This window comes from Eptesicus fuscus, chromosome 11, assembly GCF_027574615.1.
Source record: "Eptesicus fuscus isolate TK198812 chromosome 11, DD_ASM_mEF_20220401, whole genome shotgun sequence".
Lineage (NCBI taxonomy): Eukaryota > Metazoa > Chordata > Mammalia > Chiroptera > Vespertilionidae > Eptesicus > Eptesicus fuscus.
The window spans coordinates 49,558,403-49,573,854 of NC_072483.1; the positions used below are offsets into that span (position 1 = coordinate 49,558,403).

General features: G+C 40.6%; 1 protein-coding gene across 1 annotated transcript in view; it reads left to right on the forward strand.

The window, feature by feature from the left end:
• The window catches only part of MAP3K20 (mitogen-activated protein kinase kinase kinase 20), a 140,365-nt gene that overhangs the window by 116,146 nt on the left and 8,767 nt on the right, over positions 1-15,452 (forward strand). The window contains exon 17 of the mRNA XM_054723531.1: positions 13,745-13,861. Within this exon, the coding sequence (XP_054579506.1) occupies positions 13,745-13,861 (117 nt within the window). The remainder of the gene's footprint in view (positions 1-13,744; positions 13,862-15,452) is intronic.

The following is a 15,452-nucleotide window of genomic DNA, read 5'->3' on the forward strand; positions in this document are numbered from 1 at the left end:
TTAGCATAATGCTCTCCAGTTTCATCCATGCTGTTGCAAATGGTAAAACTTCCTTCTTTTTTACAGCAACGTAGTATTCCATTGTGTAGATGTACCACAGTTTTTCAATCCACTCATCTGCTGATGGGCACTTAGATTGTTTCCAAATCTTAGCTATTGTAAATTGTGCTGCTATGAACATAGGGGTGCATATATCCTTTCTGATCGGTGTTTCTGGTTTCTTGGGATATAGTCCTAGAAGTGGGATTTTTAACTTTTTGAGGAAACTCCATGCTGTCTTCCACAGTGGCTGCACCAGTCTGCATTGCCACCAGCAGTGCAGGAGGGTTCCTTTTTCTCCACATCCTCGCCAGCACTTGTCGTTTGTTGATTTGTTGATGATAGCCATTCTGAAAGGTGTGAGATGGTATCTCATTGTTGTTTTGATTTGCATCTCTCGGATGATTATTGACTTTGAGCATGTTTTCATATGTCAGCCTTCTGTATGTTCTCTTTCGAAAAGTGTCTATTTAGGTCTGTTGCCCATTTTTTTATTGGATCATTTATCTTCCTTTTGTTAAGTTGTGTGAGTTCTCTATAAATTTTGGAGATTAAACCCTTATCTGAAATATCATTGGCAAGTATGTTCTCCCATGCAGTGGGCTTTCTTGCTGTTTTGTTGATGGTTTTGCTGTGCAGAAGCTTTTTATTTTGATGTAGTCCCACTTGTTTATTTTCTCCTTAGTCTCCATTGCCCTAGGAGCCATGTTGGTAAAGACATTGCTATGACATATGTCTGCTATTTGCTGCCTATGGAGTCTTGTAGGATTTCTATGGTTTCCCATCTTACATTTAAGTCCTTTAGCCCTTTTGAATTTGTTTTTGTTTATGGTGTAAGTTGGTGATCTAATTTCATTTTTTTGCATGTATCTGACCAAATTTCCCAACACCATTTACTGAAGAGACTGTCTTGACTCCGTTGTATGCTCTTGCCTCCTTTGTCAAATATTAATTGAGCATTCTGGCTTGGGTCAATTTCTGGGTTCTCTGTTCTGTTCCATTGGTCTTTATGTTTGTTCTTGTGCCAGTACCAGGCAATTTTGAGAACCGTGGCTTGGTAATATAGCTTGATATCTCGTATTGTGATCCTTCCAACTTTGTTCTTCTTTCTCAGGATTGCTGTGGCTATTCGGGATCTTTTTTATTCCAGATGAATTTTTGAAGAGTTTGTTCTAGATCTTTGAAGTATGCCGTTGGTATTTTAAAGGGGATTGCATTAAATCTGTAGATTGCTTTGGGTAATATGGACATTTTAATGATATTGATTCTACCAATCCATGAACATGGTATGTTCTTCCATTTGTTTATGTCTTCCATACTAACATTTTTTTAAGCCTTATTTACAGCCAGATGAATTATAACACCAAAGTGAGGTTGGTTTGTCCAACTGGGCAAAGCCAATCACATGTGAGAGCTTGTGCCTGCTACTATGGTCAAGAGCCACTATGCTTGCCTGGATCTTAGTCCTTGCTGACATACCCCTCTGGAGAACCAGGCTCTCACCAGACCCTAGCACCATCTACACTTCAAGATTCTTCCACAAATGAAATAGCCATTTCCTTTTCTTTCCTTTCCTTTTTTGAGACAACCTGGCAGAGAAAATGATTGGATCAAAGGCTTCACTCACTGAAATTTTAAATTAAATTAATAATTAGTGAGGATGCATTTTACCTATTTACCTGACCTATTTCTAAAGATTACAATTAATTACTAATTGAAGTAGCATTGTATGTTGAGGCAGCTTGAAGTTATGACCATGAAATTAGCAGAAATTGGGTCTTTCTCAGCTCAAGTTTCCTGTGCTAGGGGCTTGAGATGCCTATGATAATTATTATTATTTTATACCTCTGGCAGACACTGTGACAACTACTTTGCAAACATTTTTCTCATGTAATTTTTACAACCCACCGTCACAGGGAGCATTATCCCTGTAGCATCCCTCGGGGGGAACTGAGGAAGGGAGAGGTCAAGTTTTTCATCCAGAGTCCCCACCTGGTAAGGGGCAGAACCATATTGTCATACTGTCTCTTTTTGGAAGTATCATCATCCCCCAAGTATAAAAAAGCAAAAAATTGTTGGTCAGTTAATACTAAATTGCCACTTTGTTTTGTGTAGAAAGTTCCTTGTGTTTTGTAATCTAAGGCCTTTTAAAAAATATGTGTTTTTATTGATTTCAGAGAGAGGGAGAGAGGGATAGAAATATCAGTGTTGAGGGAGAATCATTGATTGGCTGCATCCTGCACACCCCTACTGGGGATCAAGCCCGCAGCCCGAGCATGTGCCATGACCAGGAATTGAACCGTGTCCTCCTGGTTCATGAATGGACGCTCAACCACTGGGCTACACCATCTGGGTATAATCTAAGGCCTTTGACTTGGCACAAAGGAATCCCAGGCAGCTTCATGCACTCCTCAGGGTGGCAACCACCCTTTTTCATTGAAATATTCTGCTGCATAGAGTTCATTATTATATCTATAAGAAACTCACCAGTCAGGAACATTGATTCTCAAATTGCCAAGGAATAAACTATCAAATCACCCAGCAGTTTTCTCACTAAGATCTTTCTGAGACTCTGTGCCATAAAAATTCAAAAGCAGATTTACGAAGGAACTATCTGGGAGGCATTCCTTGTTGGCAGTCACACATTTTGTCCCTTCCATCCTGATGTCCTCCTTTTCCCAGTGAGGTGAGGAAACCTGACTGCGGCTGGGCTCCTGTGGGTCCACGTTGACTGCCTGCCATTAGAGAAGAGACTGAGGTTGGAAAAGCTTCAGAAACAGCAACGTCTCCCCCAACACCCCGCTTCAGAGGCCCTGACACAGAGATAGGCTTCCCCAACCCAATCAGTCCCACCAGATGACCATCTCTTCTGGTTTCTTTCTTTTTTTAAATATATTTTATTGATTTTTTACAGAGAGGAAGGGAGAGGGTTAGAGAGTTAGAAACATCGATGAGAGGGAAACATCGATCAGCTGCCTCCTGCACACCTCCTACTGGGGATGTGCCCAAAACCAAGGTACATGCCCCCGACCGGAATCGAACCTGGGACCCTTCAGTCCGCAGGCCGACACTCTATCCACTGAGCCAAACCGGTTAGGGCTCTTCTGGTTTCTTTTGAGCCGTATTTTGAAGGGGCCTGTTTAGAAGAGAGGGGAGCAGCACTAACTACCCATCAGAGCGAAGGCTTTTCCTGTCCTCTCCCACGTCCTCTTTCCACACAGTCATTGTCCCCTTCTCCCACTCCCACTCTCCGGTTCTTTCATCTATAGGTTAAAAAGCTGCTTTTTACAAATACTTCCCACTCACTATTGTGCTTTTAGGTCTTTATTAGATTGCTTTATAAAATGTTGCATTTAATAAACTTAATTGAATCTCCAGGCCCTTTCTCACAGCACTATGAATATCAAAAACGGTCAAATAGAGCTTTTTTCCCCTATTGTGTAATTTTTATAAATGGATAAACATGAATAAAATAACAGGGCACAAAGAAAAGGATTTTGTAAGGAAGTAAAAAGCCAACACCTTTTGTAAATTTCAGAACAGCTAAAACCAGCACTTTCTTTACTCTTTATAGATCTTGCATTTATTAAAAATTCAGTGTAGGGAAATTTATTTCCCAGGTTCAACTATTTTGAGGGGGAAATATATGTACACACATGTGTTTGTGTGACTAAGTACATAAGCTTGCAGTGGTAAGATTCTATAGGAAACCAAATTTTAATTGACAGCGAAGGAACAAATTCAGTTCAGAATTTGACTACACAACATGCTGCTGATTTCTAATTAGAGCGTGGAGATAGACTTCAAGTGGGTTGGGCAGTGGCCTGTACAACTAAGCGGACCTGGGAGAGGTACTCAGTACATACTTGCCAGTGATGTGTGGAAATGGCATGCCAGAAAATGTCTAACAACTGGAAAAAGCAGCCCTCACTTGTAGTGTTTGCATATTTCCATGGTTTAAATAAATACTCCCGCCATGGCCAAGTTCAAGTTACCAATCTGACATCACTGAACTTGGAGTCAGGGAGAGATGTGAGCCCTCATACCATGAGAGCTGGCTCCAGCACACCATTGGATCACTCTTGGTCTTCTTAGTCAAGATTCTGAATTCCTTTTAAATAGCTAATAGCAAGGATCTCGTAAAAAGACTTTGGTCTGAACAAATTACAAATACATCGTTTCTGGTTTCCAGCTATAATTATATGCAGAGTTAGTTCAAAGGGAGCTCGAGCCTCCCAATGACTCCATTCCATTGTTGGCTTAGGTCACCTTGAGTCGCTCTGGCTCATACAGATGCACTAATCATATTGTATGAATCAAAGATTAGGATTTGAGTTTGTACTCATGGAAATACTTATGGAAATAGATGAACAAAATTTTAATTTGTGATTGTTTTTAAGATGTTGGAACAGTTGTAGTTGTTGACTCCAGGATGTTGATAATAAATAGTAGAGGAGATGTCTGCTTTTACACGTAGATTTCCCAAAGCTTCTGGGGCTCATTGAAAGTTCGGCAGAGAGAAGACTTCAGTAACTCACAGTGACCTGTGTTTTCTGAACCAACAATTAGGTCTTGAAAATAATCAGCTATAAGAGGGAGAGATCATTTGAAATAAACTTAAAAGCAGCATGTTGTAAAAGCAAAGATGTATGATGACTGTGTCAACCATGGACATTAGGATTTGGACTGAGAATAGCTCAACTGGTAAACAATGCCTATTAACTAGGCTAGTGGTTCTTTAAAATTACATTTCTTGCCCTAGCCAGTTTGGCTCAGTGGCCTGCAGACTGAAGGATCCTGGGTTCTATTCTGGTCAAGGGGGTGTGCAGGAGGCAGCCGGTCAGTGATTCTCTCCTCATCATTGATGTTTTTATCTCTCTCTCCCTCTCCCTTCCTCTCTGGAATCAATAAAAATATATTAGGAAAAAAATCATATTTCTTGTAGTCATAGAAGGTGATAGGAGAATTTAATATGTAAAAGAGCTGTTTTTATATTTTGAGGGTCCTGGGTAAAAGTTCTTTTGCAGCCAATTTCTCAGTATTAAAAAAAAAAAAAATTAAGCAGTAATTAGGTAAGCCCGACCACCTTCTACTAGTATATTCATTAAGAAATTCAGTGTGGGATAGAATAGAGTCTTAATTATTCAAAAATCAATAATAAGATTTACTATTCCTTTTCTCTAAGATGAATACCTAGTACCTTTCAATTTCAAATACAGTTTTTAAAAAATAAAAGAAGTCCTTTTCAAACATGTCAACTAACATCCACACCATTTCAGGTAGTCAAGTGTCTAATACATCATATGAAAGTATGTCTCACTTGATGTCACTTTATTTTACCATCATCCCCAAAGCCCCTTTTTCACACATAACTCAAATAACAATCCCCCAAAATGCAATATAACAACCTTATCTCCACCAGTGTCTAGTTGGCACCAATCTGCCCTGACCTTAGACACAAGCCATTGTTAAGGGTGTAACGCATTTACATATTTTGCAATAAAACATCAGTTATTTGCATTACTGTGTCAAGTTTTATTTGATTCTTTCACCTAAAAATGACTCATTTTCCTTTCTTGTATTTTAAAAACCAACTACTCTAAGCTTGTTTGAGAATAATCAAAAATTGCCCATTTAGCTAGAAGTCATTTTCTTTTCAAAAGGCAAATGTTATTTAATCTTTCAGCTGTGCATTGTGCCATCATAAATACTTTCTTTTCAGCACAGTTGTGGGGACTGAAATGAGCCCACTAATTGCCTCCCATTTCGACTGACATGTGGTGGTTTAGTGGAAAGAGAACACAGCAGGGAGAAGGAAATAGGAGGCTGAGAAAATGAGAGCTAATTATTTTCACTGCCTCATGTCAGGCTCTGTGTCAGCCTTGTTTTTACAAACTGGAAGGTTTAGCACTAAATAAAACAAACTGGCGTCATGTTTTTATATACTGGCAGTGTCATGGAAGCAGCTGCACATCTCAAAGACAATATAATGCCTGCGTTCGCATGGACACCATCTGACAGACACTGTGAGCCACAGCTAATGAGGACATCACAGTGGTGCCAAGTGAAAGGTGCTGAATTATGTATGATTCTTCATCAGTACAGCAATAGTCCTGTACATCATTATGAGACATTGTTTTGCTGAAGAGATTAAAACATTCTCAGTTCCAGACCCTGCAACCTATATGCGCTGAAAGAGGTTATTAATGGAATTTTTAGGGAGAGTTTCTTGCGCATTTCTTTTTGGTGGAAAAACAAATCTCGTGGGACAAAGCCGCGATGGGTCACGACACTGGACAGATAAAGAAGAGGAGCAAATTAACCATACTTGCATTATCTTCCTTTTAAAGGCAGCATCATAAAATGGAGTGTAGCGGGGTGATACATAATGATAAATAACCCAGGTGCTAGGCCGGGATGCTCCCCTCTCCTGCCTTTAAAACAGCAGGTCCCAGCAGCTGAGCTAGATAATAGCAGCGCATGTAAAGACGCCTTCAGAGACCTAAGTCATCAACATCTTACTACTTTTAATACCAGCATGACCAACATCTCTACGGTATTTTTATTTCATCTTGCGTTGCTTCTTACATTTCGCAACAGTCAGTCGCCTGCTATGAGATTGTTTCCCTTTCTTCCCCCCTCTTGAATCTTAAGAAGTTTATTTCGACCTCTGTGTTTTATATATTTTAAAATGTTTCCTCGGTCCAGGCCTCTGTAAGGTGGAGGGGCATCTTTGCTAGAATTCTGAGCGTTCTCTGATGATTTTACTTTTCCTCTGTTCGTGGGGGACAGATGGGGGACTGATGGGGACTTTACACAGCAGTGTGTCTACCATTAGACGGGGCATGCCCAGCACTTAAACTCCAATTCTAGCGCAGCTAAGTGAATTTTCTGCAAATCTACATTTTCTGAGCCTCAGTCTGCTCATCTATAAAATGGTATCTATGAGAGGGTAAATCGGTGAAGATTAAGTAGCATGGCTTAACTTCAAAAACCCAGGTGGAAACAGCTGGATAGATACAGTGCGATCTGTACATTCCAGCTCTGTGAAGTTCCAGAGCAGGCAGAGTTAATCGATGGTGATAGAAACTGGAACAGTGGCGGTGCCTCTGGTTGCGCGGGAAGGATTGGCTGGGAAAGGGCATGAGGGCACTTTCTAGGGAAGTGAAAATGACTTGCTTGTTTGTGTGGTTACATTGGTGAATACGTCAGTCAACATTTATTAAACAGTGCACTTAAGATATTGCACTTTATTGTATGCAAATCATACCTCAATAAAAAAATACATTAAAAAAATGTTGTCTGCAACCTTCAGGTAAAGGTGATCTGTAGGAGCCTGGAAGCCTGATTTGGGGTCTGTTTCCTTCTGAAATGTCCTGAAAAGTCTTGGCCTTAGATGTTTAAAGATTAATCTGTAGTGTTCATATTTGCAATTAAGTGTTGGTAGGAAAAAATTAGAGAGAGAGATTTTATTCCCTGAGTTACCCAGAATTTAATATTTCAAGTTTCACTTTTGTAATTCCTTCAATTCCTTTTCCCATTTGGAAAATTTATTGCTATCTTGATTTGTGTGTGTGTGTGTGTGTGTGTGTGTGTGTGGCGGGGGGTAGGGGGGGGGGGAGGAGGGATATCTATGTTTTGCATTGCTTATACTCCAAAGAATTTTAAATAGCTTGCAAAGAACATAATAATGATTTCTCAGTAAGACATACTTTAGCATTAACTGAGTGTTGTTTAGAATTTTGTCTTTACAGGGTTAATAGTTTCTGTTTTACTTGGCCAGTAATCTTAAATCAGAAAAAACTTTCATAAAGTTGGCAATGCTGAAGCAGTTCAAAGGGAATGAATGCTTGCATGCTTGCTTGTCCTCCATCAACCAGGCACTTGCTCTTAAAATTATCCAGGTATTTCAGCAGCTGCCCAGATAAATGGTACATATCCTGGGCACCCAACAGAATTGTCACCTTCTCATCAGTTTCAAATGCAGAGATTCCCCTCTCCTCAACAAAATTCCACGTTTCTTGTAGATTTGCACTGGGAGGCAGATTATCTCGCTGGTAGAACGGTGTAGGGAACTGTTTTTTTGCTATTCAACACCCTAACAAAGAGCTTCCCAGTGCCAGCTCTGCTCCGGTCATCAGTGTCTTTTCCCTATTGAACAGTCATCAGCATCCCCTAGAAATGTGCATCAGGGTGCAGATCTGAGCAGTGGGCATGTCCTCTAGTTATGAGATGAAAATCCATGGTAGCCAGGACCTGTCCCATGATCTGTTTGTGTAACTACACAGGATTGGGTTGTTGCTGGTTTGGGAAGTGGAAGTCATACTTAGCCACAAAGCCCTTTACGCCAGGGCTGGAAGGAAGTGTTTGTGATTCCAGACTTTGGCCAGATCAGTCAAGGAGGAGCATACAGACAGTGGGATGGCACCAGAGGCACTTTTAACAATGATCTTTTTCAACAATGGAGGGGGAAATTGGCCATGTTGGACTTGTTAGAGACTCAGTATTTCAATCTCTGCCATGGAGCCTTATAAAGGAATTCATTAAGATAATTTAGACTATTTATTGACTTTGGAAGATAAAAGTCCTCTGTACTGTAATTCTTACTTTTGTTAACTCATAACACGGATTGTTCAGGATTCAGAAAAGACTGAGAGGACACCTGCTCTCATATAGTAGACCACCTTGGTTCAATTCTGAACTCTACAACTTGCTGTCTTGGTTAAATACCTCATCTCTCCATGTTTTAGTTTCCTCATCTGAGGTAAGGCTCTCTGGCTGTCAATCACTTTTCATAGCCAGTGTACCTCCAGATAATGTTCCTATTGGTAGGGCCTCATCAGGATTTATTGATGCAGGAAAGGGAAGAACTGGTGTTGTTATTTCATCCATTTATGTAAGAAGATACAAGTTTCCTCCTTCTTTGAATTCTTGCATAAAATCAGTCATTGTTATATTGCCACCTGGCTGCACCTTCTTCTTTTTTTCCAACCTTGGTCATTCCCTGGCATTAGTGTTATTTAGTGTCTTCTGGATCCCCAAATTCATGCCCAAGTAAGATGCTCTGACCCAGCCCGCCTGCTCTGGCCAGATCCCAAGTCTAGGCACCCCTCATACCTTCCTTCCAGTGAACACTCATTACCTTCTGGCCCATTCCCTTAAATTGCTGCTAGATAACGGGCCAGCCAGTCCAATAATAAACTGGAGCTCTGTTGGTAACCAATATTGGTAACAATAATAATTGTTCCTCTTGGAGCTCCTTTTTTGGCTCTGGCACTGTGCTGAGAACTTAATTTACATTACCTCATTTAAACCTCAGACAGCACAACCAGCCATTTGTAAATAAAGAACACTAAGGCTCCGACAGGATATATAACTTAGCTAAGGTTGGGAGAGAAAAAAGTTGGGGGGGATTCAAACTCATGTAGTTGGACTTTAGACTTCTGGTCTTTTATCTCCCCCTCCTGCTGCTCCTCTAGTAAATGGCTTAATGTATCATTCTTTCCTGTATTGTTTCCGTTTTAATAGAAATCCTCAAAATCTTCAACCAAATGAGTGAATAACAGGGCTATTTCAGACCACCATGGGTGAAATGGTTTTGGAAAGGGAGTTCTTTGAGGCCCCACAGGCTCTCTCAAAATACAGAGTTACCTGCTTTTGATTTCTGCTTGTCAGAATTGAGAGTCATTCTCACATGTCCAAAGTGACTCTAGGATGTTTCCGATTTAAAAATCAATACCCACCTTTCTGTCACTCACATCAAGGCAAAATCAATAGTTCACCCTAGTTAAACTGAATGGTTTTTAAAACTGAGCCCTCATTCCCATGACCTGCTCCCTGTCACTACCAAGGAACTGAAAAGGTAGCGATTGTGCATGTAAAAATCTATATTGGGCTTGTAAATATGTGGAATTGTTACTTTTAGTGATATTACTGACCATTCAATTCATCTTATTTGTATGAAAACCTTTTCAGTGATCAATTGGGTAAGAACTCGTTCCATGACATTCCATCTGGAGTTGGGTCCTGTGGAATTCAATAATTTTTTAAATCCTAGGAGTTGTGGAGAATGCTCGTTGACACTGTATGACTCACTGGGTAACAAAAATACCAGGAATGCCTTAGGGTAATTTGAAATTGAGCAAAAGTTAAAGAATTTCATTACTTTGTGGATTACTTTTCTTAAGTAGACAACAATTGAATCATAGAGGCCCTGAAAATACCTAAGAGTAATAGCAGGGCATTGACAGATTGAGTTAATAATTCAAGTAAACAATGCATATTCTCCTTTCCTTCTCACCCAGCTTTGTAACAAGAAGTACCTGCTTTTTAATGAATGGAGAATGCCACCCTTGTCTTATAACTGCCTTGATTATACTTTTATTGTTTCTGCGGCTATTTTCCTTTATGGCTCAGGTGAAAGGCTTTCAGATAAGAGAAAAGGGGAATTTAGAAAGTAGAAGGTCTGCAACACTATTATGTAGATCTTTGTTTCTCCAACTTAGACTTTGAGAAACAAAGAAGCAGTTGCCCCAGGGCAGGACCGATGGCCACTTGACTTTTTGGTTGTATTAGCAGAATATTCTCTGGTCCTTCTCCCTCCTGCCTGTTGTCAATAGCTGATCCCATTGTGCAGCTCCCCAAACCACCCAGTGAGTCCATCCTGCCACCCTTCCCGACTGTCCTTCCCCATTGGCCTCTCCTCCAACTTGGGAGCCAGGCCGCCTTGTGCTGTTATCATCCCACCTCCACCACTCATTGGCTAGGAAACTCTTGGAAAAGTCCTTAATCTGTCTGAGGCCCATTTTCCTCTCTTACCTATTAGTAAGGATATCAACTAAGTAAGTTGACATCAACTGCATAAGTACCCAGCAACATGCCTAGAGCATAGTAAGCATTCCACAGTTGTGAGTCCCTTCCTGTCAGCCCCTTCTCACCGTAGAGTTTCTCTGCGCATGTGCACTTTGGGGAATGAGGTCATAGAGGAGTACTTGGGTTGTGAGATGGGAGAGCCAAGCAGAGGGAATAGAACATTTGCGCACAGTTCCAGGTCTTTTGACTGTGCTTAGACTAACTTAATTCCAAAACCTGACAGGTAAAAGAAACAGAACTAAATAAACTCAGCTTGTCGAAGGCCTTTTATTCCAGCCACTGCCTTGAGTCTGTTTCAGAGAAGAGCAATCCAGACGCCAAAGAGACATTATCCTGCCCAGTTATCTCTGGGCCCATGTTGCCGCGGTAGCAGTGCCTCCAAAACAAAGAAATACTGAGAGATTTGTCAATTCTGAGTGACTAGTTTGACTTATGTTAGCCAAGAGCTAGGTTTTTACATTTTTTAATAGACCTTTTCCATCACTAAGTGTCTCTCCTTCTTGTGCCTGTAGCTGGGGAAAGAGGGCGACTTCCCTCAGGCCTGGGCTCCCCTTGGTTCTGCAATTCTCCTGCAAGTTTTCCTAAGACATGAGGCTCCCCCAGCTTCCTTGTGAAGCCGACAGGTTCTCAACAGCCTTTCTGTTAGTGCGCTTTCGTAATCACTTTGTCTGGGCTTGCCGAGGACGCGTTCCAGGGCCAGTGCTATGAGAGCGTTTTCTAGTTTCAGCACGTAAGGTGCTCAGTACATTATTCTTAATCTCTCAGAATCCTTCAAAGAATATAAGAAAGGTGAATTTATAGTCCAGGGGTCAAATCTGATGCAAAGACATGAGTTTATTTTTCCTTTTAATTGTACATACAGTATTCATCCCACAACATAATATATTGTTCATACAGCAAAGTTGAAAAAATTTTATAGTGAACCCTCATATACCCACCTCCACACTTCAACCATTAACATTTTACTCTACTTGCTTTATCACATGTCTGTCCACCTATCAGTCCTTATTTTTATGCATTTCAAAGTAATTTACAGACATCAGTACACTTTCTCCTAAATATTTCAGTATGCTAGAGTTCAATGAGAAATGTACACGTCTCCGATATGCATTTGCTTACTTAGTGCATATACCTCTATAACCCAAACCCCCATCAGTAGAGCATTCCCACTCCCAGAAAGTTCCTCACGCCCCTTCCCATTCAATCCCTTCTGCAGAAGCAACCACTCTTGTGAATTTTTTCCACAAGATTGGTTTTGTCTATTCAAGAAAGTCATATAAATGGAATTCTTAGTATGTTCTTTTTGTATAAGACTTTCACTCACTGTAATGTTTGTGTGATAGATCCATGTCATTACATGCATCAGTAATGGTTCCTTTGTATTGCTGAGTAATATTCCATTCTATGAATATACAGCAGTTTATCCTTCTGTTGATGAACACTTGGCCTGTTTCCAGCTCTTTGGCTCTCATGAGAAAGCTAATCAGAACAATGCTGTGCAAGTCTTTTTTCATTTCTCTGGGGTAAATGCCTAGGAAAAGACTTTGTGAGTCATAGAATAGGTGTATGTTTAGTTTTATAATAAATTGCCAAAACTTGTTTCCAAAATAATTATACCATTTACAATCCCACTGGTAATCCAGTAGCTCCAAATCCTGGCCACCGTTAGTTGTTATCAGTCTTAGCCATCTGGTAGGTGTATAGTGGTATCGAATTGTGGTTTTAATTTAAAGTCCCCTGGTGACTAGTAAAGCACTGTATCATTACATGGTTCTTTTCCTGAAAATTTAACATGCCATCACTTAAAAAACCAAGATTTTTCACATAAGAATCCAGATACCCAGTTTTTCATGAAACATTAAAGGATTTAGCAACACTGGGCTTGTATTCCCACATGGGGACAATCAACAGAAGCTGAGTGGTGGCTGTTGTTCCTTTAGGACAGTTTCCCTTTTGTTCCCCAGAGTCCCTTGCCCTGCCCATAACTCCCCAATACTTAGTTAGGCCAATTGTCATACATCATCACATTTGTGGTATTGTCTTCCTTCCTGTTAAAAGGAAAGTGAGTTCTTCCTTGAACCCATGTCATTATCAATACTGGAAAAGTGAAAGGTAGATTAAGAGGGCCTTATATTTAAAAAAAAAAAGTGGAAAGACTACATCTCTGTGTCAATGAAAAAATATTCCTACAATGTTTAATATGTAAATTAAATGGGTCGATTTTGAAAGATTACAATTTAAGGCTCCATAATGAAACTGCCTGGCTTTACTCATTTTTATTATCTGCTTGGCCTCTTTAGGATTTGGAGTTTGCAGCCCCTATAATAGAACACTTACATGGATAAATTATGTCTCAAGATTGCCCTCACTGGGGGTTATTTAACTATGTAGAGAGATCTAATTTCATGTCCTTTTATTGAAATGAGGGGGAAAAAAAGAAACACTCCAATAATACTTTATTTAAAACTAGAGGCTCAGTGCATGGCATTCATGCACTGGGGGAGGGAGGGTCCCTCAGCCTGGCCTGCGCCCTCTCTCAGTCTGGGACTCCTCATGGGACCCCACTGTCACTGCACTTGCCAGCCATGAGCCTGGCTTCTGGCTGAGCGGTTCTTCCCCTGTGGGAACACACTGACCACCAGGGGGCAGCTCCTGCGTTGAGCATCTGCCCCCTGGTGGTCAGTGCACGTCATAGCAACTGGTTGTTCCACCGTTCAGTCGATTTACATATTAGGGTTTTATTATATAGGATAATTCATGTCTTATAAAACATTGAGACTAAAAAAATTTTTTTTCACTTTCTCAAATTCTGTAATTTTGCCTTTAATTCCAGGACTGTAAGTGGAAAATGTATATGGAGATAGATGGGGATGAAATTGCAATAACCTACATCAAAGACGTGACATTCAACACCAACCTACCTGATGCAGAGATTTTAAAGATGACAAAGGTAGGGTTCTATTTGCAGCTTAAAAGCTTTTATGAATGTACAGATATCAAACAAAGACATTAAAATACCCCAGCAGTGTGCTTTTGTGCTGTTGATGCTCACATCAGCTGAGCCTCAAGCTGGCTGTTGAAAGGCACATTTTATTTAGCAGATTGAGATCATAATAGTTTTTTGTTAAAATTCCACTTATGCTGTGTGAGCTAAAAAGTATTACAGAAGGTGTCATTTAAATTTTTTTCTACATTTCTTTTTGCTCGTTCTGTCATTTACTAAAGGAAAGAAAATGCTAAAGATGAAAATATTTACCTCAAATTTTGGCTCATTTTAAACTTTGGAAAACTTGTAAGGAGGAAGGTGTTCTTGGTTGTGCTCAGTTTCTTGAAGGGCAGCGACGAGGTTAGTCATGAGGCACGTGTTGAAGTCTTCACAGCTTCTTGAAGTTCACACCTATGAATCCCTGGCGAGGCCAGAGAGCATGTTCCTGCTTTAGGGTCAGTGGTAGAAGCCTGCCCTTTAAAACACTGAAGAAAGACTTAAAGAAATGCTTAGCTTCTTCTAAAAAAAAAATAAAGACTGTTGAATCTCAGAGGGAAGGCAAGTGTGGGTGGGTGGGAAGAGATTAACCAAAGAACTTGTATGCATATATGCATAACCCATGGACACAGACAATAGGGTGGTGAAGGCCTGGAGATGGAGCGGGGGGGGGCGGGGGGGGGGGGGGGGGGGAGGCGCGGAGGCCATGCTAGAAGGGGTCAATGGGGGAAAAAGGGACAAATGTAATACTTTCAACAATAAAGGTTTTTAAAAAGACTCAATAAATAAAGAAGTTGGGGGAAGATGTTCAACCCTCCCAATCACACTGAAAATATATATATGAGGCTTAAATTGTAGGAGGTCAACGACAGCCATGGTATCAACAGGACTGTCAACCTGAACTTCACTTGTGCCATTGATTCTTGTACACTCTTGCCAGTAAGTGTGTATTTGGTGTTAGTGGAGGAAATGGGGTTGGTAGCAAAGAAGAACCCGGGTTCACCCACGTGGGAAGTGAAAAGAGTCTTCAAAGCCACATCATTAGACTTGCAAATGTGTTCCCTTCCCAGGCATCACATTGCTAAACTCCCAAATCCTTTTAATTTAAAATTGCTAAACTCCCAAGTTCAGCCAGTAGATTGATTTGATATTCATTGTTGGATTTCCCTGAGTAATGGAGTTGTTTCAATGGTGTTACTTACCTGTAAAGGTTATGATCTGGTTGCAACTTTCCTTTATTTTGTTGGGACATATTGCTGTGACATCTTGAAGACTGGACAGGTACTTCTTTCCTCCCTACCTGTGCCGGCTCTGGTTGCAGCAGTTGTTCATTGATTCAGTGTCACTTAGGATCCAAGCCATTGCCTGCTAAGGGAAGGAAAGTGTTCAGGGCAGAAAGACCAGGGTGGAGGTGTTAAGTCAAATACAAGTGTTTCTGCTATAATGCCATGTATGCATTCCTGACGAACCACCACATCGTCTGCAAAAATCACACGCCAACATTAATAGGGCTTTTAGGGAAAATAGAATTGGGGCAGACCACTCAAAATATGTAGAA